Here is a 25,637-nt window from a genome sequence, read left to right on the forward strand (position 1 = left end):
ACATGATATCACTGCTACAACATAGAGGTTACTTTGTGCAACAAAATGTAAACAATCAAACACCAAAATACAAGAAATGTTTATATTGACTTGAAAATTGTACTACAATATATATAAGTTGTAATACAAGCAACCATCAATTCAAGTCGCCTTGCACACGTTCTGTCAGTAGTGTCACTTCCCAAAGCCCAAAGGTGCACAGCATAAAGCTCAAAATCGAACAACATATTGCTTCTGTAATAAATCAAATCAAATCACCAAACCCGTCCATAACCCAAAACTTTGGACAACAGACAACAATATATTGTACACATTCTCAGCACTGGTGACGAGAATTACAACAGGAGGGAGGTGTAAGGTGTGCTGACAGCTAACTCACTGCTAACATAAACAGGCGACAACACTATTATACAAGACCCGACATAAGTAAACCCATTTTCCCACTCCATACTTTGCAACACGAGAGACAAACAAAAAATCTACAGCAAATGAATACCTAGTACAATGGACGCTGCTATCCCCTTTGACGCTCAACAAAAATTAACACATACACAACCCCCCGCCTATCTGCTGGCATCTGAGTATGTACAGGCGCGATCTCAGGCAAGACCCTGTGGTTTACCGACACTTCATTCTGTTCTTCTACTTCTCATGTTTGGGAAAAGGATTTGAGGAGCGCTGTCTGCGGTGATTGGTGAATCTCTTCTGGCCTTCGTCTTCAGAGCACCGCTTAGTCTCGCTCCCTGAACAGTTCCCTTTCGACGTTGTTTTGGGCTAGCATGTGCTTCCAGCACAGACCGCCTGCATGTGCCCAGGATGGATGGATAGTATAGCCTCAAGCCACTGGTGGGAGGCAAGAAATCAATTGTTTCATAGTACGGCCAGGCTGCTATATCCAGGCAAGGGAGCCTCGGTCATTGTTGGGTGCTTGAGGGCGGCCCCTGGTTGGTGTTGGCGGTCTGTTGGCATTCAACTCCTGGATTTTATTCCAATAAAATATGGTGTTAGAAATGGCCAAAGCATAACAGTCACCGCAAATACATCAGTTACCAGTATCCAATATTATACTATAAACCACCATTACCTGCATCCATGTGTCCTCAATATGATGCTCCGGAGATGTCTCAGGTGATGTAATGGCAGGCGGCAAAGGATGGATGAGTTTTGGAACAACCACCAGATCCCTTCCGAGAACTAAGATTGCACCTGCGTTGTTTGCCGTTCCTGCACGCATACCATGTTAAATAACTGGACAATCCAAGTGCATGAGAAAACAAGAAATGAGTCACATCTGAAAAGCTTATGCTCACCACAGTAATTTGTAGCCGAGAAAAGAGTGATCAAGTGACCTTGAGCGAAACGCTCAAAGCCATCCATCACACACTCATGTGCTCGCACAATCAACTGCAGGTCATTGTTGTTGCAGAACTCCATAACTCTATCAGGCTGTGGTGACAATGCACGTTAAGCACATAATTCATAAATTATGGGAACCAGCAACTGAAAAAGGACACAATAACAGATGATACTGACCCCAAAGGTAACAAGACCAGGGCCCCGTGCATTTGGCCTGAGTCCCTCTACGCTGTCATTCTCAGTTGGATCAGACCTTCAAGCAACAAACAAATAAATCATGACATCAACAAATGTTATAGGATCTTGCAAAAATAATCTGATAACAGTGCAGTTCAAATACTGACCATAGAAGATCCATCAGAACAACTGAGCCAGCTTCCATGGTAATTGGTCTTTGAAGATTTTCAATTTGCTCTATATGGTTGATGGACCGACCAATACCACCATGCATACAAATTATCTTCTTTTCTATTAGGGCAGCCAAAGGAAGCCAATTAAATAACCTGTTCACACGATGCCAGGTCCAGATACCATCCCGCTCACCCTTTTAGTGGCAAAGAAAATAACACATGTCAGCAAATCTTTTTTTTAAAACGATGTCAGCTGAACATAGGACAGGCATGTCTAGAGGACAGCAAAGATGGAACCACAAACTCATTACCATTCTCTCTATGCACTCTATTCGGAACCCAAAAAGAGCATTGATATCCGCTGCTTCATGATTCCCTCGAATTAAATGTACATTATGAGGATATTCAACCTGAATTATACAGCGAACATGATTTTAATTTTTTTTAGAAAGAAATGACGCCTGATGAAAAGATGCAGCTGCAATTCATATTTGAAGCCTACTAGTAAGACTACCTTCAGTGCAAGGAGAAGACTGATTGTCTCCAGACTATGCTGACCACGATCGACATAATCTCCCAAGAAAAGATAATCAATGTAACTGCAGTTTTTTTTGTTAAAAAAAGTACATATGTAGTCAGGAGCATTTATATCACATAATAAATGAAGAACTTCAACTTAACATTGAGATTCCTATTATTGCTTTCAGAGAATAGGCATTTCGAGTCTTCGAATCCAAAATAATTTTGGAGTTCCACAATCCAAAACAATATTAGTCAAATCCAGGAAGGAACAAACCAAAAAAAAAAGAAACAAATCACAAAATACTCACGCAATGTCTCCAGCTGTTGAAGGAGCACCGTATTCATCAAATAAGCGCATGAGATCACCAAATTGACCATGCAGATCACCAAATATCTTAATGGGAGCTTTAAGCTGTAAGACGCTAGGTTCACTTGAAAATATTCTTTCAGCACTATCACATAGATCTGCAATCTCATTGCAATCAAGAAAGAACTGCCTTCGCACAGGGGGCTTCCAACCACGAGGTTTCAGAAGAGAAGCAATTACCTGGATAATTGGGCCACAGAATATAATTAGGTGACTAATTAGCCAAGCAATATAGAAATCTTCACCTTAGAGAAAACACTATCATATGAAGTGCTTGTTTTTTAGCAGAAGCCATTATGATAATAACTCGTTTAAGTTTCAAATAAGTATTTCTAGCACATGTTGCTTTTGACCTATAATCTTACACGTAGTAGAAAAAATTAGAATACCTTTTTGGGCACACTATTAATAGACATTTGCCGATCTAGTAATTTCCTTGCCGCAGTTGCATTCTCAGGGGTGCCATAAATGACCCTTCTACCTTCATTCTCAAACTGGTCAATCGACAGCTGCCTAACCATGCCACCTAAGGCACCTCCAGTTTCTGCTGCAACCACAACCTACAAGACCAAAATATGTAACTGGCGTCAAAACAAATAAGAGTCATTTTGAGGCAATGCCTTCTAAGATGAAACATATTGAATGTCTAAATAAGAATAATTAAATTTAAAAAAAAAGCAGCAAAATGAACTAAGTTTTCAACTCACTGCTCTATGGTGCAACCGAACCCCAGGAGGTGGTGTTGAATTGTTCACAAGAGCAGCATCTGGTTTTATGAGGCTTGAATTTTGCTTGGTACTTGGTGCAGCATCTGGAGACTGTTCCCTGTCAGGCGAATGCTCCATCTCTCCGTTAACTTGCCTAGCCTTTACAGCAGCTAGAGTAGCACTGATTGCCTCAGCCTCTGCAGCTGATGCTTCAACCAAATAATCAACACCTTTGCTCAATCTTCTGCACAAAAATTAAGTTTGGAACACACATCTCAAATTCTCAATGCATAGCAACTTCAAACAGCATTTCTGATCTAGGCGATAAATGATCCAAACCTCTGTCCCTGTATAATGGCATTCTCAGGACTAATATCAGTATACATGTCTCCATTGACCGGAGGAGCAACTGGAGTCCCAAGAACAACAGCTCCATCAGGACTTGAAACAGTAACTGTTTGTCCTGATTGATCATCATTGTAGGCATATCTACCAGGTTCTCTTTGTACATTTGCGGATGCAGCAGCTGCTGCTGCATGATTAGCTGCACTGGTTGTTTCAGCAGCAGCAAGATCTTCAGCAACTAGGAGGTCATCTAGCAGCACACCTGTGGAGCAATTGCATTAAATTTAGTATCAATAGACATAGATAATCAACCTACAGATCTGAGACAAAATGGATGTCAGAAATGCAGTCCAAAAAACCACATCTAGAAAACTCTTAAGAGTTGCACAGTGATGAGCATAATCAAAATTCTAATTATGTTTGTGCTAATCACTTGGTACCCTAAATTCCTAATCTCTTCTCCAAGATGAAAAGGATTATAAGAAATGTGTATCCACCAAGCATATCCAGTAAAGATGTTTCAATGAGTAACATAAAAGGAAGCAAATGTATTTGATAACTAACAGGAACATGGCAAATTCTTAAGCTTTGTGCATAAGAACGTCACTTATGTGATCAAAATAAATCAAATCACAGAGGAAACTATGCAAATTTGAAGCAACCCAACTCAGTAATCAATTTCTTGCAAACAAGTAAAAGAAAACAGGATACGCATGGCAAGAGGGGAGCGGGGATGCATGGTACTTGATATTAGCAATTAGGTGACAAAGAGACTGAAGTGTCTTACCTCCCCGTAAACCTCCATAAACAAATATCAAATCACCAACAGCGGCAGCTGCATGCCTGCACCGCCGTGTAAGCTCTACAGAAGCATCACCGCCTGCTGCGTCTGCACTATATCTTCCTGTCCTTGGAGTTGTAACTACTGATTTGGTATCACACCAAACTCCAGCAGCAGTGTCCAATACTGAAAAGGCAGCATGGCACAGAAACTAAGTAGATAAACAGGGAAATAGAAATATTATATTACCTACATAAAAGATTGAGTGGTCAATGCTGAAAATACTGACCAAGTTCTGGTACTTTACAAACTATGTGCTTTAATGAAAAAGGTTATTTGCATTACAAGTAGCCAATAACGAACAACATAAGTACTTGTATTTACTAATCAACCATTGCAGCATATGAGCAATTTACCAACAACAAAAAATACAATGCTGAGCTTAGTAAAAGATAGTAATTATTTCTAAATTACTTTTCTGCTAGTGACCTGCAAAGAAACTGAGATCTATATGTTGACTTGTAATAGAAATGGTAAAATTTGCTATCGAATACCATGAAAATGTGCTGACCAAAGAAAGTTAAAAAAATGGAACCTGCAACGCTTGAGGAGTCTTCTACCATGCGACCACCCCCGAGAGCACCTCCTGAGACATGAAGCCGTGCATTGACAAAAACCTATTGCAACCAAAGGAAAAAAAAATTACACTAACAATACTTAGGAAATCGCAACTTTGAATAAATAAGTGAAAACAGGAAAAGTAGACAACTTACAGCTGCATGTTGGTATCTGGGTGATGGAGACACACCAGGTGCAATTGCCCACTCCCAACGCCCATCTCTATGCTTAGCGAGCCCATATGCACTTGATAGGGGCTGATGATCAGAGTGAAGGGGGGAAAAGACAAAAGAATGTCATTATTTGAGACTAAGTATGCTTGGAGTGAAGTTGCAAAAGAAAGTAGACACAGGGAGCTACTGTGGCTTCAAAATTAGTGCAGTTACAGAAAGGCCCATCTTAGAGGTCTGATTCACCAGTAGCATGCTGATCAAGTAGATACAGACTTAGTTTCATGTTCAGGTGAGCATGACTTTTTCAGACTGATCCAAAGTTCATATAGGACACAATTTTGTTGGTAACTGACTCAAGCATACCATTATGGATTATGTACACTTGAAAATTACTTAAAAAGCACTCATCCAATGTCACAGAAAAGGATGTGATAACAAGAGTACAAGACTAAAAAGGAATATTTGCAGCATATAACATATGCATATGGTGCATCTAACTTTCATTCATCTAATTGCCAGAAATGCCACATGAACCCTTGTGCAGTTGTGCATCTTAAGCTGCCTTCAACTCCAGAAAACAGAGACAGGCAAATTTAATACCCTATACTAGTCCTATTAGAATTAGAATAAATTATAAATTGTCAAGCAACCAAATATCCCCAATCAGCAACTCCTAAATTTTGCTACAGACTATAGGAGATGCTACTCCCACAAATAACATGGTACTTACCACACTATTGGCATCCCTTCCACCACAAAGCAAAAGGAGGCCATCAGAACGGGCACTAGCAGTTGCATACCTGAGCATCACCATGTAATACAGTTAACAGAGAATATACAGGAAAAGAAACATATTTACATTCAGCAGCTTACAAAAAAGTATGGTTAACTAGATGTGGAGTATAGTCGGTAGCGAAAGGTTCCATGTAATCAAGATATGTGGTGTTTGTCATACAAATAGACTGAACAAAACTTTCTTTGTAACTTTAGCACAGACAACACTAATATAAGCTGAACAGGGAAAGGTCAGGAAAAAAGACTGACGATGTTGTTCTTCTGTGCAGGGGCGATGTGGGTGCTATGGATTATGGAAGGAAGGAATGACCTGGTTTTCATTAAGACGATAATGCACAAGCTGACGGCATTGTTGAAGTGCTCGGAGGTGCTGGTTCTGAACAAGAAGGCCAAGATGGAGGCGCAAATGTAGAGTCAGCCTTGCTATTTTAAGGCTGAGTGCTGCTTTCTATTTTCCTTTCGGTCCAGAGGGTGTTAGTGTCTTACTGATGCTGGTTCTGTTGGTTTCTCTGGTGTGGGAAAAACTGGTTGGAGAGGTGGTATCTGGTTTGTTTTGTAGTTAGAAGTTTGGTTGTCGAAGCAGGTTGTTGAGTCCTCCTGTGGTAGGGAGGTTCAGTACTTTTGCTTGTATAAACTCGCTTACTCCAGTAACTACTATTAAGCTTTCAATAAAGCTTGGCCAAGTGGTCTTTAGTCCAAAGAAAAGGTTTTCAATAATCACCCCAGAAGACAAAAACAGTACTAAAACTAACAATGGTGCCAGAACAAGCAGCTGCATACCGTACAGAATGATAGAATAAAAAGGGACGAAAAGCACTGGGAAGTGGGAACTTTATTACAAATTACGAAGCAATTTAACATGAATCAAAAGCAGCTCATTAATGTATGCAGCAACATCATTCCATGAAATCTAAGTGTTTTAAGCTCAACTGATTTAAGCAAGAATCCAAAATGGCCAAAATTTCCTCATTATTATTGGGCCACTTGCACTTACATGCATGGTGGTGGCCCTTCACCTTCTGGCTCAAGTTTTCTCCACTCATATGGCTTAGCCGCAGTATCAAGGGCCCATACATCTGCCAGGGGCCGTTTTCCTGAAACATTGATGCAGTCTTACTATCAACATCGGTTAGCGAGAACGATCTGCACATAGCTATATAATCTAGACATGACAGACACATAAGCAAATTCCTACCATCATTGCCACCAATTGTCAATAAGAATCGCTGCCCAACCAAAGCCATCACATGTCCATACCGTGGACCAGGACCAGGACCTTGAACCACCACTCTGCAAACAAGAAATAGAATCCTCAGCAGATAAACTAACAGTCCAAATTTAAACCACAGTAGAATAGCAACCACCTATGCCATCGCGGTCGTTGTTGTGTAAGATCCAAAACATGAAGGTCCTCAGCAGATAAGCCAGCAGGGCCAATTCCACCCTAAAAGATAACAAAATACGAAGGGATAGATGAAGTCACTGTTGCATCAGCACTCGTCTGACAACAAAATTGACACAGCTAAGCTAGGTACCTGAATGACCACCATGGTCCCAACAGCAGTGGCTACATGTGCAGCTCTTGGTGAAGGAGGTTCACCAAGTGGAGTAAGCCTGGCAACATTAATGTTGCGGTCAAATTGAACTAATAAGTGGTACATGATATCCAGAAATGGGCATAAGATGCAACAAACTTGGGATAAGAAAACGACAAACATAGTATCTAAGCACCGCATTGCACAGAATACAGACAATTCCTGAAACACTCTACCTGGTCCACTTATTTGACAACACATCATAACAATGGACATCTGCGGTGGCACCAGCAAGACCTGTGACAAATCCATACAGAAAACAAGGTTATGGTAAGGTTTTGTCAACTTTTGTATCTAAAGGAGATAAAATTCCTTTTCAACACTGGCTAAGGTCCTGCCTGCAACATTTCCAATATTGTTTTGAGTGACTTATGGTAGGTGGTACAATAAAAAGGTGTCACTCTCTAATGTTATGCCTCAAAGAACTTGTTTTGAAGCAGTACAGTTCAATCTAGTTAATAAATGCTTCAAGCTTAACCTACAGCGTTCGATGGACCTCCATAATGTCCAACCACAGCGAAATTTCAAAGTAACATTCCAATATGGGGACATTGAATTGAATATTTCTTTTGCCACACAATCATAATGCTAAAGAAAAAGGATGGCAGCAAAAAATATGCATAAAAGGAACCATAATGTCCTAGCTATTCTCAATACAAGAATGTCCCACAGCTGTAATAAAAATTGTACTTTGATAAGTAACTGCAGTTAAAAAGTAATAGAGTATTATTGTTCATTAACTAAGATTGGCAACTCAAATCAAACCAAATAAAAGCACCATACATGGCCCCAAGTAACAGGCTGCACACATGGAGTTACCAGACAACAAAGAGCCTTAGCATCTCGCTAATAATTAATGTCCAAATCAGACAGCAGTTCAAATTCGCAGCCAATTATTTGTTTTTATCCTAATCCCACCTATAAGTGCAAGCATGCCCAGCAGCCAATACACTGAATTGCAACTTAGAACGAGACACCTAAACGCTAAAGCCACAAATCTGCTCTAGCGTATCCCCTAAAGCATTCTATCACAAAACAAGCTTTTCCCCAGCTCCTACTGCAAAGCGAGATTAACAAGCAAACCCGTAGCCTTTTGTCCCATTTCAATTTGCTTTGAACTCTACTAGCTCTCAAAAAACTACAATAATAATCATCAAGTAAGCTGAGGTTGAAGGGGGGGCGTACGGATCCCGGCGCTCCCAGCCGACGAGGGCGGCGTGGCAGAGTTGCCCTCAAGAGCGGTGGCACCACCAAAGAGTATCAGGCGGGGGCCCACATACCCGGGCGAGCCTTCCTCCCCGACTGCCGGCACTGCCGTGAGCGTGTGGCCGCACCGGCACCCCGGCCCGTCCTCCTTCTTGTCCATCGCGGCGTCCACCACCGTGTAACCCGGCGCCGGCCTGGGCCCCGCCACCGGCCCCGGAGACGCGGCCGGAGCCGCGGCCGTGGGTGTCCCGGGCGCGGACGGCGACGGGGACGCGGATGGGGACTGGGACGGGGACGGGGACGCCGTGGGGGTCTCGCTCCCGGACCCTGACCCGCCGCCGCCGCCTCCGCCGCCGCCGCGCGCGTCGGAGTCGGAGTCGGACTCGGTCGCCATGCGCGAGTCCACGTCCATCGCGACCGGGCCAAGCTTCGCCTCCTGCTGCCCCTAGGGTTTCGCGAGCTGAGCACGGGGATCTTCCCCCCACGCGCGCGCACGAGCTCAGCCTCAGGTAACCGCCGCCCTAGGAGACGGTGGAGCTTGCGGCGGCCGACGCAGCCGCCATCAGCCGGAGATAACCCTCTATGCTTTGGCCGCTCCGCCGGCGGCGGCGGCGGCGGCGGCGAGGCGTGGTGGTGGCGCTCCGCGACGAAGCGAGACTCGGGTCGGGTCGAGGCGGAGGCGATGGGATCGCGAGGCGGGGGAGGTAAGCGGAGAGGCCCCTGAGAGATTTGGGAATTGCGCGGGGCGGAGTGGTGGGTGTGGGGGAGGCTGCAAGTGGGAGTGGGAAATGCGGGGGAGGTGGGGGACTCGAGTGGAAAAAAAACAGGAGTGAAGAAGAGACGGCGGAGACGACGGAGGACGGACAGGGAGAGGGGCGGGGCGTGTAGTGTAGGTGTGGTGTGGTGTCTATAGCGTGAGAGGATTTTTCCCAGGAATTTTTGTACAAAAAGGTTGGGTTTGTCTGCTGGGATTATCGTTTCACCCTTGGATTTTGTCGTATTTTATGAAGAGGTGTCTTTTTTTTTTAATTCAAACATTTATTATCTACCAAATATAGGGAGACAAGACAACTTCAAAATATAGGAACGCTGCCGTGAAAAAATAAATAAAGGAGAAAAAACGGTCTCGTGATTACCGCGGTTGGAACCAAATAAAAATAGAAGTAATCGATTCTCTTCCCATTACCGCTTGCAAATCGTTGTATTTAACGTTGCAGCCTGTACAACCAAAGATAGACTCTCACATAAGCGTTTTTACGGTACGATAACGTTTTTAATAAGAGCTTGGGCGATAAGTCATAAAATTAAAGGTCTATAAAATAATAGAATAAAACTTTACTTTGAGAATGAATATTTTCTCCATGTTTCGTTTCATTGCATAATACTCCATCTCAAAATTGTAAGTCATTCTAAGAATTTTGAAAAATCAAAGCATCTCAAATTTGACCAAAATTATAAAAAAATACAAAGTTTTGTGGCATCAAATAAATATACTATAAAAATATAATTAATAAAGAACCTAATGATACTTAGTTGATATCATAAATATTATTATTGTACCATATAAATTTGGTCAAACTTGAGACGTTTTGACTCTCTGAGATTCTTGGAATAACTTACAATTTGAGATAGAGTGCGTACGTGGTAGTCTTGGAAGCAAACACTATAAAACTCTTCACTAAGAATGACCTAATATTGATATATCACAACCTTTGAAATCATGTAAAGGTGGGGGAGTCGTATAAATATATGGTTACACCTAAAGAAATTAAGTAAAGCTAAACTTCAGTCGAGTGATTCTAGGCTCTATCACTTAATTTTTTTCTGCACAATCTAAGGATGCCAGTGAATTTTTTTCTCCAACTTTGACAATGTTAAGGTTAAGATGTGAGGCTTACCTAAGTCCATCAGACACTCAGACTTAGAGGGATCATCTTGAGAGAAAATCAAGCCTATGGTGATGATGAGCATGGGGGTGACCGTGGCACTACTAACCGAGAAACAAGAGAAGGCAGTTGGGCAGAGTAAAGAGTGGGGCGTCAAGGGGATAGCTTGGGTGGAGATGAAAAAGACGGCGAGAAGGAGGCACATCCGATGGACTTTACGGTAAGGTTATGGTGAATGGTGGGGGAGTCGTCGCACTAGGAGGTGGAGAGGTGGGAGAGTGAGGATTGAGTCGGATGGTAGACAAAGGAGAGAAGGTTAGACGGAGAAAAACAAGGGAGACACAGCACTAGGGAATCCTCACTAGGAGACATTTACTAGGGAAAGTTTGTATTAAATTTTGAATGCTAAAACACTAGAAAAAAAACCATATTACAAGGAGAAGTTGAAATTTTTTTGGCTCTGCAAGCTCTCTATTTTAGATCCAAGGAAGAAACTGAAGGATGCTTACTCATTGCCACGTAGATGGGCTCAACAATTTCATAGTTTTATAAAGGTTTTACAACAAAAAATGGTATGTCGATCCGAATAAAAAAAAAAACAACTGGCAACAACAATTACCAAAACCTAGACTTCCGATCGTCGGGACGGAGCAAGCTGTCCTCACACACTGTCGCAATGAAGAACACGGCATCACCATGGTTCTGACAGCGATAGTCGAGCTGTGTCTCGAGCGAGTACACTGTCTGCAAAGTCCCGTTCCTCACGTCATAGTACCCCAGTGCCTTGCCCGTGTCCAGCAAGATCCGGCCATCTATGGGGTCGACGGCCATGGGCATCACTGCTAGCTCCGTCGTCCGTGGCGAGAACTCCGGCCACTGCTGCAGCTCTACAACGTGCTCTCTCCTCCACCCCTCCACGTCGTCCTTGCCCCACACAGTCATGGTCTCCATGCTCGCCGACAACTTCACCGCGCACAGCTTCCCGGCGAGCTCTGCGAGGACCATCCTGTCGCCGCTGTCCACGACACCTAACAGAGCCGCAGGCGGCGCCGGCTCGACCTCGAAGGTCTCGGCGCACACGTCGAACGCCAGGATGGCGAACTCTCTTCGGCGGCGGTCCCGAGCCGCGGCTCCCGGGGCCAGTACATCTTGCCGCCGACGTGCACCGGCGGCACGTCGACCGCCGCAGGGATGGGCGGCTGAGCGTCGAGTGTTGTCGGATACAGATCCCTCGCCGGCCACACCCTGCACTCCATGGCGTACGTCCGTGTCTCGAGGCACCGTGACGTGTAGGAGAGATGCACCACGACGTGCTCCTCCCTCGACGGATCGTACCCGAGGCCGGCGCATCCGTGACGGCCGTGGTCGGGGAGGAAGACGAAGCTTCTCACAGCTCGCGTCACAGGGTTGCACAAGACATGGTGGTTTTCACTCCGGTGGCTCAGGAGGACGAGGCCGTGGCATGGCGTGCGGCACACCACCCTGGCCGTCGACAGGGGAGGGTTCCAGCGGCGGCCAGCAGCTCCGGGGTCACCGGAGCACGACTCCAGTGAGACGACCGTCCCGGTGAGGAATTCCAATTCCACAGGGATGTCGGGAGCTGTCGTCGTGCCGAAGGGGGCCAGGAACACGACGGACACGGGACTGCCGTCTACTCTCTCGAGACAAAGAGTACGCGCCGGCCGCCGTCGACGAGGGCGAGCGGAGTGACGCCGTGGAACATGAAGTCGTCGCCCACTTCCGGCGGCGGCGGCGGCGGCGGCAGCTTGGTCAGGTCGATGTGCCAGTGTTTGCCCCATGATCTCGTGGTATAGTCGGTCAGTAACCAGATGTCGACGGATTCCAGGCCCGATTGGGGACAATGGGGCGCCGAGAGAAGGCACAAGCATCCGGCGAGCTCCGCCAGCGCGAATCTCATGACGGCCGTGCCAGGCGGCGGCGTGACGTAGGCGCCGAACGTTTCGTCGGACACGGAGAAGGAGACGATATGTTCTTCCTCCTCTCCGTGCCGGGCCATGGTGGGCCAGTGCACGTGGCCTTCAACGAAGACACCCATCTGGTTCATCCGGACACGTCCCGGCGGGAGCACCACCGCGCCCGCCGCCGGTCTCCAGTGCCCGATGGAGCTCGCGCCGACGTCGTAGATGTCGCAGCCGGCGGGTTGGTAGTCGTGGTACAATACAAGAGGCGCACGACCTTGTGGCTCCTGCTCCGGGCGTCGTAGCCGAGGCCGAAGCTGGCGTAGTCGCTGCTCGGGTAAGGGCGGCCCGCCATGCGGCCGTCGGGAAGCGCGGCGATCTGCGCCATGGACGGGTTGCAGAGGTAGTACATCCTCGCCTCCGTCGCGCGCAGGAGGAGCACGCCGCGGCACGTGCGGGTGACGGCGTATAGCTTGCCGTTGCGACTGTTGTGAGGGACGGCCATGAGCGGCGTGAAGACGTCCTTGCCGAGCTCCGGCGACCACGCGTACACCGTCGACACGGCGGCCGAGCGCGGCAGGAAGCAGAGCCTAGGAACCTCCTCGCGGTGGCGGTTGGCGAGGTCCAAGTGCCTGTCGACGAAGGCGTCCGATCGAGGACAGCGTGGCGGCCCAGGCGCGGGAAAGGCAGCGGCACCGGAGCACCGACTTGGCCGGCATACGCGCGAAGATGTCCTCGATGATCTCGTCTGGGAGGTCTTGATGGCGCGGCGGCGGCGGCGAAGCTTCATCATGATCCCGGCTCATCAAGGACTCCCCCAAGATCTCCCGGTTGTTTTTGCATGGTGATGAAGCCATCGCTCGATCGCTTCTTGACGATTGAGTAGACGATCGAGTACAACAAGCACGCGAATACATTTATCTATATACGGTTTTCAGTTTGCTTTGCCGCCGACTCCAACACGAATCCGTACGTGGCGTGTAGTATATTATGCTGTAAGAGCGCGTGTAGTATATTATGCTGTAAGAGCAAGTTTAAAAGTACAGCCCACTATAATACTTGCTCTAAATTTACCCGACTTATGATCCGTTTAGGAATAGTTATAAATCAAAATCATACTCGCTGTACTCAAAAAAGAAGACACGGCCGGTCTCCAAAACATAAATATTTATCAAAAAGTAATACTCGACCAGATCCCGCCGATCTACGAAATACGTATCGTATCAGAAATTCAGAATCGTTGGCGTACGATCCGTAATCGGTTACAGCTCCCCGATCCGATGCTCTGACGATGACATCACTTTCATGTGTCCTGGCTTCTAAGCGGGGAGAGGTTCTGGTGGTGACGGAGCAGATGGAATGCTCGACAGAAGACGATCGACCACGGTAGCCATGAACATCTATGACAGTATCCTCGTCAACCAACTCACCCCTTGCATGCTGAGGCAATGCGAGAGCTCTTCCCTGACACACAGGGAGAGCAGGTGAGGCGCCACGCAATCCAGCGCGTCTGACCGCCGATGTCGGCTAGGTAGTATGACTAGCGAGTAATAGCATACGATATCCTTCTGCTAGGGAGGACAAAACTAATTGTATAACTATATCTTCCTTAGTGCGCCATGTCTATGGCACATCATTGTAACTTTCACTATTTTTTTATTTTAATATAAAAGATTTCCAAAAAAAAAAGGCCTCGGCCATTTTGGGCAGACACTCACACTGCGCCCAGCAACATGCTTGGTTCGTGCCTGCTCCTCGTCATCTTGTTCACCGGTGGCAGTGGAGGGCTGAGACCCCTTGGCCAAGGTACTAAATAACATATAGCAGGTTGACAGCGGATTGGTATAAAAAAAAGTAGTGGATCACAGATAGCGGACGATAAGTTGCGACATATGATAATCACATGAATTTAAGCATGTATACTATGAATAGTGAGTATTTAACTGTACTAAAATAACTGATATGTCTAACATAAGAAGAAAACCCATGGTGTCCACACATTACGTGTAGGTCATCATACGGATTATAAGAGCCGTTCTACAACCTGCTAAATCTGATCCAGTACTAGTAGTACGTTACAGTGGTAGACCACTGCTATCTATTTATACAACCGCTATTTAATTAGTACCATGACCCCGGCCCTAATACGTACATAGTCTCCTCTGACGTCGAGTCATAGAACACTATCATATCTGACGATTGAGGAGCGCGGCTGGACTCGGACGACGACGAGTCTCCTCTGTAGCTGTTTCTAATTTGCAGTCGAGTTCCTTGCTCAGCTCCAGCCACAGAGGTTCCGAAGCCAAGCGGCAGCTCCTTGTTCCGGCCCCGGCTCCGGCGTGCCGGGTTTGCCTCCGGGACGCATGTGTGGTGGTTGCAGTACTTGACGGCGAACAGAGGCGGCGCGCCGTCGTTGTACTGCTGCACCAGCTTGATGGCCCGGCATTTGCGGTCGCGGCGGTAGGCGCAGCTGTAGTAGCACCTGCGCGCACGTGCGTACAGATTGAGCAGCTTAATTATTTGTGTCATGTCTAATAAATTAGTAGCTAAAACTTATAGAAATAATCTATTAGAAAAGCTCTAGCTTATCCAATTCAGCTTATATCCATTTCGACAAGAAAAAAAAAGAGAACATTTTACTATATTGATTGTTTAAATGCAAGCATTCTATTTTTATAATAAAGAGAATGTTAATACAAAAAGTAATTCTTAGATAAAGCAAATTCAACGTCTAGAGCACCAAATAATAGTAGGTAGTTACTAAGAGCGTAGTCGAAGATCTTGAATATTTTTTTTGTAGTTTTGATTAAATGTAAAATAACACTAGAAAATTTAACTTAAAATGTAGATAATGAAACTTTAACAACTTACTAAGATCATAATCTAAATGCATGACATTACAATACATGGCTACAACACGTCAGATTTTCCGATGGAACTGTTAATTCAATCTATTTTCCTGGTGTGCTCCTCCTTGGACCGTTTGGAACTTTTCTATGCACATTCAAGATTACTTTGTGGAACCGTTTGGCTACCTCGCTATATTCTTAAAATTAGAACTAGAATCGGAAGAAACCAGGTCGAGTGATTCTCCTTGAAACTTTCTTTGTAGCGTTTCTCGTTACCAAATGCATCATAAGGTACCGATCCATATTACGAGTACCGATAGGATGAGAGAGATTATTGACCTCGGGAAACGTTCATTGTTGATCATCCTCTGCCCGGACTTCCTCCACTGGTAACCGTCCTCGTATGGGGTCGGTGTCAACATTTGCCGCACAGTAGTTTGCCTGTTGGAGAGCAATGCACGGGACAAATTAGATGAGCCCGCAATAAATTTATGAGTTGCGTAGGCAGGTAGACAGTGGAAAATGGGGATATATGGGAAAACATGTTTTCTATGAAAACATAGAAACTAATTTAAAAATACACATACCTAACTCAATTTTTTGAAAAACCGCACACATCTATAGTTAGTTATTCATATATGTATAGTCACATGAAAATTGTGATACAGATCATTTTTTAAATACCATACGAAAAACAAAATTTATCAACATGTGTATTAGAAGGCAAAAAAAAAAGAACATAAATTTTGTCTTGTAGTGCGTATGCAAGTGAAATTTATCATTTTCGTATGATTTTCAAAAGTGAATTTGCTTCCAAACGTTTGCACATGAGTTCATATATGGATGCATTATATATGTGCCAAGTTTCAAATATTTTCAAATTACAGAAGTGTGTTTTATGTTAGTTTTCATTTTTCACCACACATGTGGTTTGCACACATATTTCCTGCCCAAAAACTTACTCTCTTGGGATGCTGTCGGGCCAGCGCCGGTGCCGGTTCTGATTCCGGCCTGGGGCCTGGGCAGGGGAAGGTAAATATTGAATTCGTGGATATTTCGCTGTTTTCATGCTACTCTGACTACTCTGATCATCCTCACTGCTAATGATCTGCTTTACACATTGTACATTGACGCTCTGACACCCAGCATGCACCCTGATGACATCTCTAAATGCCAATTGGGCAGTCCTTGTGTGTGATTCCTCAGCACCGCAGATTTTTGCAGATACCTCTTTCAGCTCTGACAAGTACTTGATTCCGACAGGCATTGTACTCGGTCGATCAGCATTGCAGGCATTGAACGCAAGCTTCAGCCTACGGAGATTAGGCATAGCACCCTCCTCGAATTCCAAGCAAGGATCACAGCATTTGAGCTTAAAGTACTTGATAACTGAAAATCCGATCTTCCCAATGACTATTCTTGCTGCAGGTTTGGTGTGGACATACAGGGAGAGTACAGCAAGAGCAGGCAATCCTCTGAGGACATCGACACCATCTCTGTCTATTTTCCTAACTCCAAACTTTAAGATGCTGAGCTTGTGGAGTTGTCCAATCCACTTGGGCGTACAGAAGAATATGCAAATTCGTGGTGAAACCTCAAAACCCTGAAGAAGGGCTGGGGCAGAGGACAAAGTGCTGAAGCCATCAGAAATGGTGATGCAGGTAGCACCAGCGTCATCATCGATAGATTTTGTATAATAACTGAAAGTTCTTGTTGGTACCAGAGCTAGAGACTTGAGGTTGCTGAGTTTCTCAAGAATCATGTTCATCAGCAGGAATGGCGTTTTCATATTCAGACTTTCTGGCTCTTTTGTAGAACAGGTGAGCTGGAGATCTCCGAGATTGGTCAGCATGCTAAGGCTCTGTACATTCTCCAACGAATTACTACTCAGATCAAAATATCCAAGTGTGCGAAGTGATGTCATGTGCCCAATCCCATTTGGCAGGTTTGTCTCAGCAGGAAGACGGAGATGCAGTAAGCCTGGCAACTGAACAATATCTGATGGAACTGCACTTACTCTTGCATCTATTGCAAGTGTTTCCAAAGATTGCAGGCATCGCATCTGGGTACCTAGTTCTAAGGTGACATTGGATGTGACCTTCAAATATCTCAGCCGGAAAAGTTCTGAAATTCTAGTGATGTCAAAACTGATGATATCCTTATCGCCCCAGAAATGAAGAATTAGAACTTGAAGAAGACGAAATTGCTCAATGGAAGGCAAACACTTGAAGACCCCTGAAAATGCTAGTGTTCGAACGTGTGACAGTCTCATATTTGATGGGGGTATTGCATCTTCTGCATTACCAAACTGAAGAGACAGCCGACGAACCTTGTCAGCAAGCATGGTGTCTGCTTGAGAGTGATGTATTGCAGTGACGAAGTTCTCCTCCATTGACTTGTCTCTAATAACAAGATTTAGTACCATGCGGTGAACCACGCAGGACAAAACCTCACCATTTCTATTTATATCTACAGGGAGTATCAGTTTTCCACTGATAAGCCTATCAAAAAAGGACCTTCCAATTTGTTTCTTGTCTTGCCCTCCAGTTGTCTGGATAAAACCTTCAGCTATCCACTGGTTAACTAAATCATCCTTCCAAATTATGATATCCTCTTCATACAAACTAGTGTATAAGATGCACGCTTTCAATTGCTGGGGAAGATTGTTGTAGCTAAGGTCGAGGACTTGTTTCATCCCTTCCCAGGTAGGATTTGTCAACAAACTCTCACCTATGGATTTATTGACAAAATCCCATTGACCTTGTACGCCTGGCTGACTTGATAAAATGCTGGCAACAGTCACAATGGCCAATGGCAAGCCACCACATTTACTTATAATATTGCAAGAAATTTCCCTGAGTTCCAAAGGACATTCATGCTGGCCGAAAACCAAGCCAAAAAATAATTTTCTCGAGTTATCTTCACCAAGAGGTTTCATCTTATAAACATACTTGGGGTCATGGTCACAAGATTGCAGAGCTAGATCCTCAATTTCTGTTGTTATTAATATTGTGCTGCGGCAATTGCTATCTGGTAAAGCGTATTTAACTATGTCCCATGTTGACGCAGTGCATACATCCTCAACTATAATCAAGTACCTGCAAATATTGTTGTTACAGTGAAAACATTGTGTCAGATCAGTGGAAAATATCAAACAAGAACAATGAGCAATCTGAATTTCTCCCTTTAAGCAGACTTTGTATTGTTTTCTTTATCTGATTCATACTTGTACATATTTTGTCTACCCCAAGTATTACTGAGGCATATAGTTAATGTTAGCAACAGTGCAGCAGTGAAGACTGAAGATACATATAGTCACACCTCTTATCCTGCAGATGTGTCCTGATGGTGGAAATTAAGCTATGGACCGTCCAATTATCAGGTGGCTGGTGTGGGCGAACTTGGGAGAGCATGCTGATGAAAATCCTCCTCATATCAGGCTTGTGGGAAGTCCGAACAAATGCCCGGCATTCGAACTGATGCCCAAGCTTGTGGTAAAGCTCGGTGGCAAGTGTTGTCTTGCCAATCCCTCCGAACCCAACAATGGACACAACCTTAAGCTTCTGGTGCCCGTGATCATCATGCATCATCATCAGCAACTCTTCCATAGCATCATTGATACCAACATAGGCGTCCTCTTCCCCACAAGGTGTGGAATTCCAAGCAGGGTCAGAATATGCACAAGTGCGCCTACTAGAAGCAGAGGCGCCAGCAACAGCGTCGAGGTTATACAAGCTGTGCCGTTGGAGCGCCTCTTGCGTGCGCGCGCTGAATTCTCTGGTCTTGTTGGCCATCCACAGCCGCCGCCTCAGCTTTTCCCGGAGCCAAGGGAGACTAATCTTGCTCTTACGCCGCTGCTGAGTAGCAATCTTGCGGCCACGAATCATGGATCTGGAACAGGACACGGCATGGGCGTGCTCATATTGGTCGACGAAGTCCTCCATATCGTAGGACAGCTCGCGTACCTCCTTCCTCCAGCACCTGGCCGTCATAGCCTGGTCGTCCTCCAGATCTGAGGAAATTGCTAAGATTTTCTCAAGATCGGCCTTGATGAGGGGTACCTCATCCACCACGCCCTTGGGCAGGGTGCAGACATGGTGCATTAGCCTTTTTTTTCTGCGAGTACCATGACGAAGTAGCCTGTCGAGCTTCCCTGGAAGCTTCGAAATGGTGCCATCCAAAGAAGCGGTCGCCGTCGGATCCTCCATCCCCATGCCAGAGGCATAAGAGCATGCAGCTACACATTACTTACCCATCTCATCTGTGGTGCCTAAATTTACAGACAAAGATGCTCAAACAGAAAACAACAAGTAGTACCGATACCGAATTACGAACCTAGAAGATCAAGAAGGAAGGTAGCATCAGCGGCCTGCCGGCCTCTGTGAGCAACAGAAGCGGAAGGAAGGGGAGACGACTTGTTCCTCTTTCATTCATTCACTTAGGCCTTGTTTAGTTCACCCCAAAAAGTAAAAAGTTTTCAAGATTTCCCGTCACATCGAATCTTGCGGCACATGCATGAAGTATTAAATATAGACGAAAGCAAAAACTAATTACACAGTTTAGCTGGAAATCGCGAGACGAATCTTTTGATCCTGGTTAGTCCATAATTGAATAATATTTGTCACAAACAAACGAAAGTGCTACAGTACCGAAATCCGAAATCTTTTCAGAACTAAACAAGGCCTTATGCGTGAGGCTGTGGATGGCCAACAAGACCAGAGAATTTAACAAGGACAGAGATATTTTCTCACCGTATTCGAGATCCGAATTTGTTTACAGAGGTTTGGATTTAAATATATCCGTATCTAAGTTTGAATACTCAATATCCGATATTGTATCCGTATTCGAATACTTAAATCGTATATTTACGATGTCGACATCCAATCGTATCTTATCCAATATGGTTGACATTATCTGTATTTAAATCCGAATCCGACCAGAAATATGAAACACAAATATGATATCGACAATATCCGTCTGTATCTGATCCGTTTTCATCCTTAACAAGGACACATATCTTTAACAAATATTCTTCTTTACATAGTAGTCCTTGAGTGTCAAACAAATTAAGAATAACGAAACAATGCTTGAACTTCACACAATTTACATCTTCCTATAAAATGCAAATCACTCACCAAAGTTTTGCCAATTACAACCTGCCTCATAATATGAACAAAAGCATCACCTTTCTATTAAGTACTACAAAATATGAACCAAGGAAGTGAAAGTAAAAGGCATCGCGCTTGCTCAAACGAAGGAAGGTAGAATGAGTGGCCGCTAGGGAGCAACATAAGTGCAATTTGAGTGTAGATCAGTTTATTATGTTTCTTGTGGTTGAACATCTCGACTTAACATGAGTACTCGTATTCCACTGAATTCATTCCATAATTAACGACACTATTCTTCTAGTTGTGACTTTGTAATATTAAGTTCTGCTGGCTCAATTTTTTGGAGATGCTTAAAGAGGTAGAATGCCAAAGGAGCATGAAGCCTAAAACTCAATCTAGAAGACAAGGGTTAATGACACCTTAGAAAGGCTACAGTGTGCCTCTATCACAAAGCACAATGGGTACAACTATTAAATGGCATGCATTTCACACTGTGCTTGGGCTCCTTGGGTGTGTGCTAACGCCACCTCCCAAGATCGGGATGAGGAAGCACCATTCCCACCATCCTAGGACGGCCACAGACATCATCACCATCCCCTTGTATCCAGCTAGCAGAGTTATGACGCAAGGGGACTGACCTCAATAATATTCCCTATGAGATGAGACAACTCCTAGAAGACGACCCGACGAATGGGACACCAATGGGTTTTGGTAATATCCACCGAACAAGGATGTAAACATGTTTTTTTGGGTGACATCAATAGTTTTTAGTAATCTCTATTGAAATAAATGCTTATTAGTGCTCAAATGGTTAGATTACATATGACGCAATAGAGATGAAATCAATTGTTTGTTATGACTAGTCTCCTGAGATCAAACAATGTAAACTTTGACTAACAATTAGTCTAACATTATATGTACACTTGGTAGATAAAAGATACAACAATATGTTTGCATTCTACATGTCGTTGAGTAGGACGTTGGTTTCTAGAGGTCGATTCTATATTGTAGAAGAAATTAATTGTTAAAAGTATATGTTGCAAGACTTTTTAACCCTAATACACCTTATAGAAAAAAAATGAAGGGAGCAACACTAAGAAACACAGTCGAATATTAAGATGCCATGAAGCTAAATTCATGGGGAACTTTGCAATGGCATTGGATTGTGGGGGACATAAATACAAATATTATACTTATAGGGGGCAATTGCAGCACGAACTGACCTATAGGGGCCTGTTTGTAGTTTCGCCAATAATTTTTCTTTCAGAATCTTTTGATGAGTGATTGAAAAGTGATACTAGGGACAGCCGAGCCGGACAGGGCGACGACAGGCACAAGGACGCACCAGGTCAGTCATGATGGAGAGTGCATCCATCCAAAAGTTTGGTGTTGGGGAAGCTGGAGCCTGGAGCTGCGCTTCTTCCTTGTTGCCCTCACGCTAATCCGTGAAATTAGAACAGAAAAAGTTAGGTGTTTCCGAGTGTGGATCGAGATCGAGAGTGCACAGTCATGGAGTCTGCGGCAGCGAGCGCTTTCTTGAAGAGTGTGATGGGAAGGCTCTTCCTGCTGCTGGAGAAGGAGTACAACAAGCACAGTGGCCTTGCGCAAGAAGCTCAGTCCATCCAGCAGGATCTGCGCATGATCGGTGCCGCCATGGACGACCAACTCCGCACCCTGGGGAGGCACCAGCGGCCTGCCATCGCGAGGGTGTACAGCGAAGAGATTCTTGATCTGGCACATGACATCGAGGACTGCGTTGACCGCTTCACGCATCGCCTCAGCTGCAAGCAGAAGCGCGGCGGCAGCGGAGCAGCGTCTTCCTTGGCGCGTCGGGTGGCTCACGGCCTGAGGAAGGTTCAAAGCCGCTCTAGCTATGCCGACGAGATCCAGAAGCTCAAGAGGCGGCTCAAGGAAGCGCACCAACGGGTCATCAACAACTCTGTTCCTCTTCCTGTTGGTCAGCCTCGACCTCAACCCAACGGTGGTTCGCCGCCGCCGTCGTCTATGGTGCAGGCTGCTCTCGACTCCTCCTCCTCCTCCTCCTCCTCCTCAAACTCAAAGCCGTGCCGCCGTGTCACGCGCAACCCGGTGGGCATCGACAAGCCCATGGAGGAGCTACTGTCGCTGCTGCACGAGGTGGACGGCGAGCCACAGCAGCTGAGGGTCATCTCCATTGTTGGGTTCGGTGGCTTGGGGAAGACCACCCTTGCAAGGGCAGTCTACGACAGCCCTCACGCAAAGGAAACTTTCCACTGCCGTGCTTGGGTTTCCACCGCCGGCGCCACCTCGCCCGAGATCAGCATCAGCCAACGGATTAAGGCTGTCCTCCGTGACATACTCCAGCAAGTTGTTCCCAAAGACACCATGGAAATGGATGTTGACAGTAACCACCTTGAGGCCTCGCTCAAGGAATACCTCAGTGATAAGAGGTGTGTGTGTGTGTGCGCGCCTCTCTCTCCCCTCTTTCAGCTCCCTAGTGTAGCGTAGCGTAGTGACAGACTTTTGATTCTAATCTTATCCATCTTTTTGTTATTAGGTATTTAATTGTCATTGATGACGTCCAAATGGATGAATGGAGAACCGTAAACTCAGCCTTTCTTGGCAGCAATAATAGAAGCAGCAGAATAATATTGACGACAAGTATTCAGTCGGTGGCTAACATTTGCAGCCATGGCAATGGTTATGTCTACCAAATGAGCACTCTTGGTGAACAAGACTCAAAGAAGATAGCCTTCCCGGGGACCACTTCACCTGAGTTGGAGCACGGTTCAGCAGCGCTGCTGCGAAAATGCGATGGCCTTCCACTTGCCCTGGACAGTGTCTCCGACTACCTGAAGAGTTCGAGTGAGCCCACAGGAGAGCTCTGTGCAAAGCTATGTCGCAACCTTGGTTCTCATCTCAAGGAAAACCATGACAGCTTCTCTGATCTGAGTAAGGTTCTTTATGACAACTATGACAGCTTGTCTGGTTATGCTCTTAGCTGCTTCCTGTACCTCGGCATATTCCCGAGCAATCGTCCGCTCAAGAGGAAAGTTGTAACTAGGCGGTGGTTAGCCGAAGGATATGCTCGAAGCCAATGTCTTCGTGGTGAGCAGGACATTGCAGATGACAACTTTAACAAGCTAGTCGACTGGAATATCATCCGGCCTATTGACACAAGAAACAATTCGCAAGTGAAGACTTGTAAGGCTCATGGGATCATGCATGAGTTTGTACTACATATGTCGCAGAGTTTCATCATGACGCTGTCTCCTGATCATCCAAGAATCAGTGCCAACGCCAATAATGCTCGGCACCTATCTGTTCATGATGGCAAACTGGCAGCAGAATGTGTGGCATCTGACGTAGATCCATCACGTGTTCGATCTCTGACAGTCTTTGGGGATGCAGGTGGAGCCATTTCTTATGTTCGCAAGTGTAAGCTGATACGGGTCTTGGATCTTGAAGAATGCAGTGACTTGAAAGACAATGACCTCAAGCACATAAGCAAGCTATGGCATCTCAAATATCTGAGCTTAGGGGACACTATCGGTGAGCTCCCTAGGTGCATCGATGGACTGCACTGCTTGGAGACGCTGGATTTGAGGAGAACGAAGATAAAATCATTGCCCATCGAGGCCATTCAACTGCCACACTTGACCCACCTGTTTGGAAAGCTTATGCTCGATAAGGATGACCTGAAGAATGTGAACAAGATGAGCAAGCTGGACACGTTTTTATCTGGGAAACATTGTAACCTTCAGACTTTGGCTGGATTTGTCACCGACGATAGCAAAGGTGTCCTGCGACTTATTGTTGGTATGGATAAACTGAGGAAGGTTAAGATATGGTGTAAGCGTCTTTCAAACGGCAGTAGCTATATCAGTGACCTTTCAAAAGCCATTCAGAAACTGGCAAAGGTTCCTATGGATAGACACAATGAATGTTCTCTTTCACTTGTTTCCGAAGAACCACGCGAAGATTTCCTGAGCTCACTTAGCTTGGAGGAGTGCTCTGAAGGTTCGACATATGGTCTGAGGTCACTAAAGCTACATGGCAAGTTGCTTCGGTTGCCTCCATTTGTTACCCTGTTGCCAGGTCTCACTGATCTGTGCATCTCATCAGCTACCCTGACACTGGATCTTCTGTCAGCGCTGCCAAATTTGGACAGATTGCTTTACCTCAAACTGAGCGCAGACCGACTCGAGGATTTTGAGATAAAACGTGGGGCGTTCCCAAGCCTGCGACGCCTGTGCATTCAGGTGCGAAGTCTCGCTTCAGCTCTGCCAACCATTGAACAAGGAGCCATGCCAAACCTCGTCTCACTTCAGCTTCTCTATCGAGGTTTGGTTGGTCTTTCAGGCATCAATATCAGGAACTTGAAACATCTCAAGGAAGTCACAATTGACGCTGAGGCGACTGCACAAACAAGACAAGATTGGGAACACGCAGCGAAAAACCACCCAAATAGGCCCAGAGTGATGTTGGTACGAACAACGAATCCGATCGAAAACGAGGAACTGGGACCATGTGCCATGACGGAGAAGCGAAAAAGATGTCCTGTAACCCAACCAAGTTTGGATGACGGACTAGATTCTAGTCTTAAAAAGATGAGAATTTCAGAGTCTTCTGCCAGGACTCCATGCGATTTTGTCCATCCGGTGATGGGAAGAGCCACAATAGCCGCATCCAGTATTCCTCTGCATTCTGACGAGTCTCCTGGTTGGATGCAGCAGCCCAGCCATCCTTAATTTCATTTTCTTACCTGTGCTTGAAATCATAATTTTGGTCTCTTATTTATTTTGTATGGACACCCTAAGTTAAATGTAATCGATGGGTTTCAGGGGCTAGATTGCAGATGATTGACTGTTGAGACAAGTCCATCCGACTTCAGAGGATCTCATTCAGTTTGCCCGTTTCACAGGTCATGCATTTATATGCTCTTCATTTTCGCGGGCATTTCTAGCCCTTCTTACATAGGGGCTAGGGCTCGTGAGCAATGACAAATTCCAGCATAATGAGAATGTGATCCATACAAAAAGAAAGGGCAGTAAAAAATCCAAACATACCAACTTAGCAAG

General features: G+C 45.3%; 3 protein-coding genes across 4 annotated transcripts; 1 reads left to right on the forward strand and 2 right to left on the reverse strand.

The window, feature by feature from the left end:
- Positions 303-9,619, reverse strand: LOC8084425 (serine/threonine-protein phosphatase BSL2 homolog). 2 transcript variants are annotated; one of them, XM_021446005.1, is made up of 21 exons: positions 8,795-9,619; positions 7,786-7,846; positions 7,550-7,628; positions 7,379-7,458; positions 7,210-7,304; positions 7,009-7,108; positions 5,950-6,019; positions 5,202-5,303; positions 5,024-5,105; positions 4,435-4,614; positions 3,642-3,909; positions 3,303-3,543; positions 2,985-3,155; positions 2,537-2,775; positions 2,221-2,305; positions 2,018-2,116; positions 1,701-1,900; positions 1,534-1,609; positions 1,311-1,446; positions 1,085-1,224; positions 303-976 (listed from the first exon to the last, which is right to left on the reverse strand). In XM_021446005.1, exons 1-21 carry the CDS (start codon positions 9,225-9,227, stop codon positions 890-892), a joined length of 3,024 nt encoding a protein of 1,007 aa, XP_021301680.1. In that variant the 5' UTR covers positions 9,228-9,619; the 3' UTR covers positions 303-889. The 2 variants fall into 2 exon arrangements, with proteins under 2 accessions (XP_021301680.1, XP_002443577.1); XM_002443532.2 differs by having other exon boundaries at positions 3,303-3,546; positions 8,795-9,618.
- Positions 14,512-19,885, reverse strand: LOC8084427 (putative disease resistance RPP13-like protein 3). Its single transcript, XM_021466172.1, has 5 exons — positions 19,805-19,885; positions 18,791-19,706; positions 16,432-18,567; positions 15,809-15,910; positions 14,512-15,102 (listed from the first exon to the last, which is right to left on the reverse strand). Exons 2-5 carry the CDS (start codon positions 19,681-19,683, stop codon positions 14,742-14,744), a joined length of 3,492 nt encoding a protein of 1,163 aa, XP_021321847.1. The 5' UTR covers positions 19,684-19,706; positions 19,805-19,885; the 3' UTR covers positions 14,512-14,741.
- LOC8084461 (disease resistance protein RPM1) lies at positions 21,660-25,459 on the forward strand. The gene is made up of 2 exons (XM_002442511.2): positions 21,660-23,006; positions 23,114-25,459. The coding sequence occupies exons 1-2, from the start codon at positions 22,087-22,089 to the stop codon at positions 25,305-25,307; spliced, it is 3,114 nt and encodes a 1,037-aa protein (XP_002442556.1). The 5' UTR covers positions 21,660-22,086; the 3' UTR covers positions 25,308-25,459.

The sequence above is a fragment of the Sorghum bicolor genome, chromosome 8 (genome assembly GCF_000003195.3).
Source record: "Sorghum bicolor cultivar BTx623 chromosome 8, Sorghum_bicolor_NCBIv3, whole genome shotgun sequence".
Lineage (NCBI taxonomy): Eukaryota > Viridiplantae > Streptophyta > Magnoliopsida > Poales > Poaceae > Sorghum > Sorghum bicolor.

What these genes read in the sequence shown, in the direction of transcription:
- LOC8084461 (XM_002442511.2), top strand. Translation starts at nt 22,087, where the DNA reads ATGGAGTCTGCGGCAGCGAGCGCTTTCTTGAAGAGTGTGATGGGAAGG. An exon ending in GAATACCTCAGTGATAAGAG is followed by an intron (nt 23,007 to 23,113) that starts GTGTGTGTGTGT and finishes TTTTGTTATTAG; the next exon opens with GTATTTAATTGTCATTGATG.
- LOC8084427 (XM_021466172.1), bottom strand. Translation starts at nt 19,683, where the DNA reads ATGGGGATGGAGGATCCGACGGCGACCGCTTCTTTGGATGGCACCATT. An exon ending in ACACATCTGCAGGATAAGAG is followed by an intron (nt 18,568 to 18,790) that starts GTGTGACTATAT and finishes CAATATTTGCAG; the next exon opens with GTACTTGATTATAGTTGAGG. An exon ending in CCCGACAGCATCCCAAGAGA is followed by an intron (nt 15,911 to 16,431) that starts GTAAGTTTTTGG and finishes GCTCTCCAACAG; the next exon opens with GCAAACTACTGTGCGGCAAA.
- LOC8084425 (XM_002443532.2), bottom strand. Translation starts at nt 9,227, where the DNA reads ATGGACGTGGACTCGCGCATGGCGACCGAGTCCGACTCCGACTCCGAC. An exon ending in GACAATTGGTGGCAATGATG is followed by an intron (nt 7,109 to 7,209) that starts GTAGGAATTTGC and finishes TCAATGTTTCAG; the next exon opens with GAAAACGGCCCCTGGCAGAT. An exon ending in TTAATAGTGTGCCCAAAAAG is followed by an intron (nt 2,776 to 2,984) that starts GTATTCTAATTT and finishes CCAATTATCCAG; the next exon opens with GTAATTGCTTCTCTTCTGAA.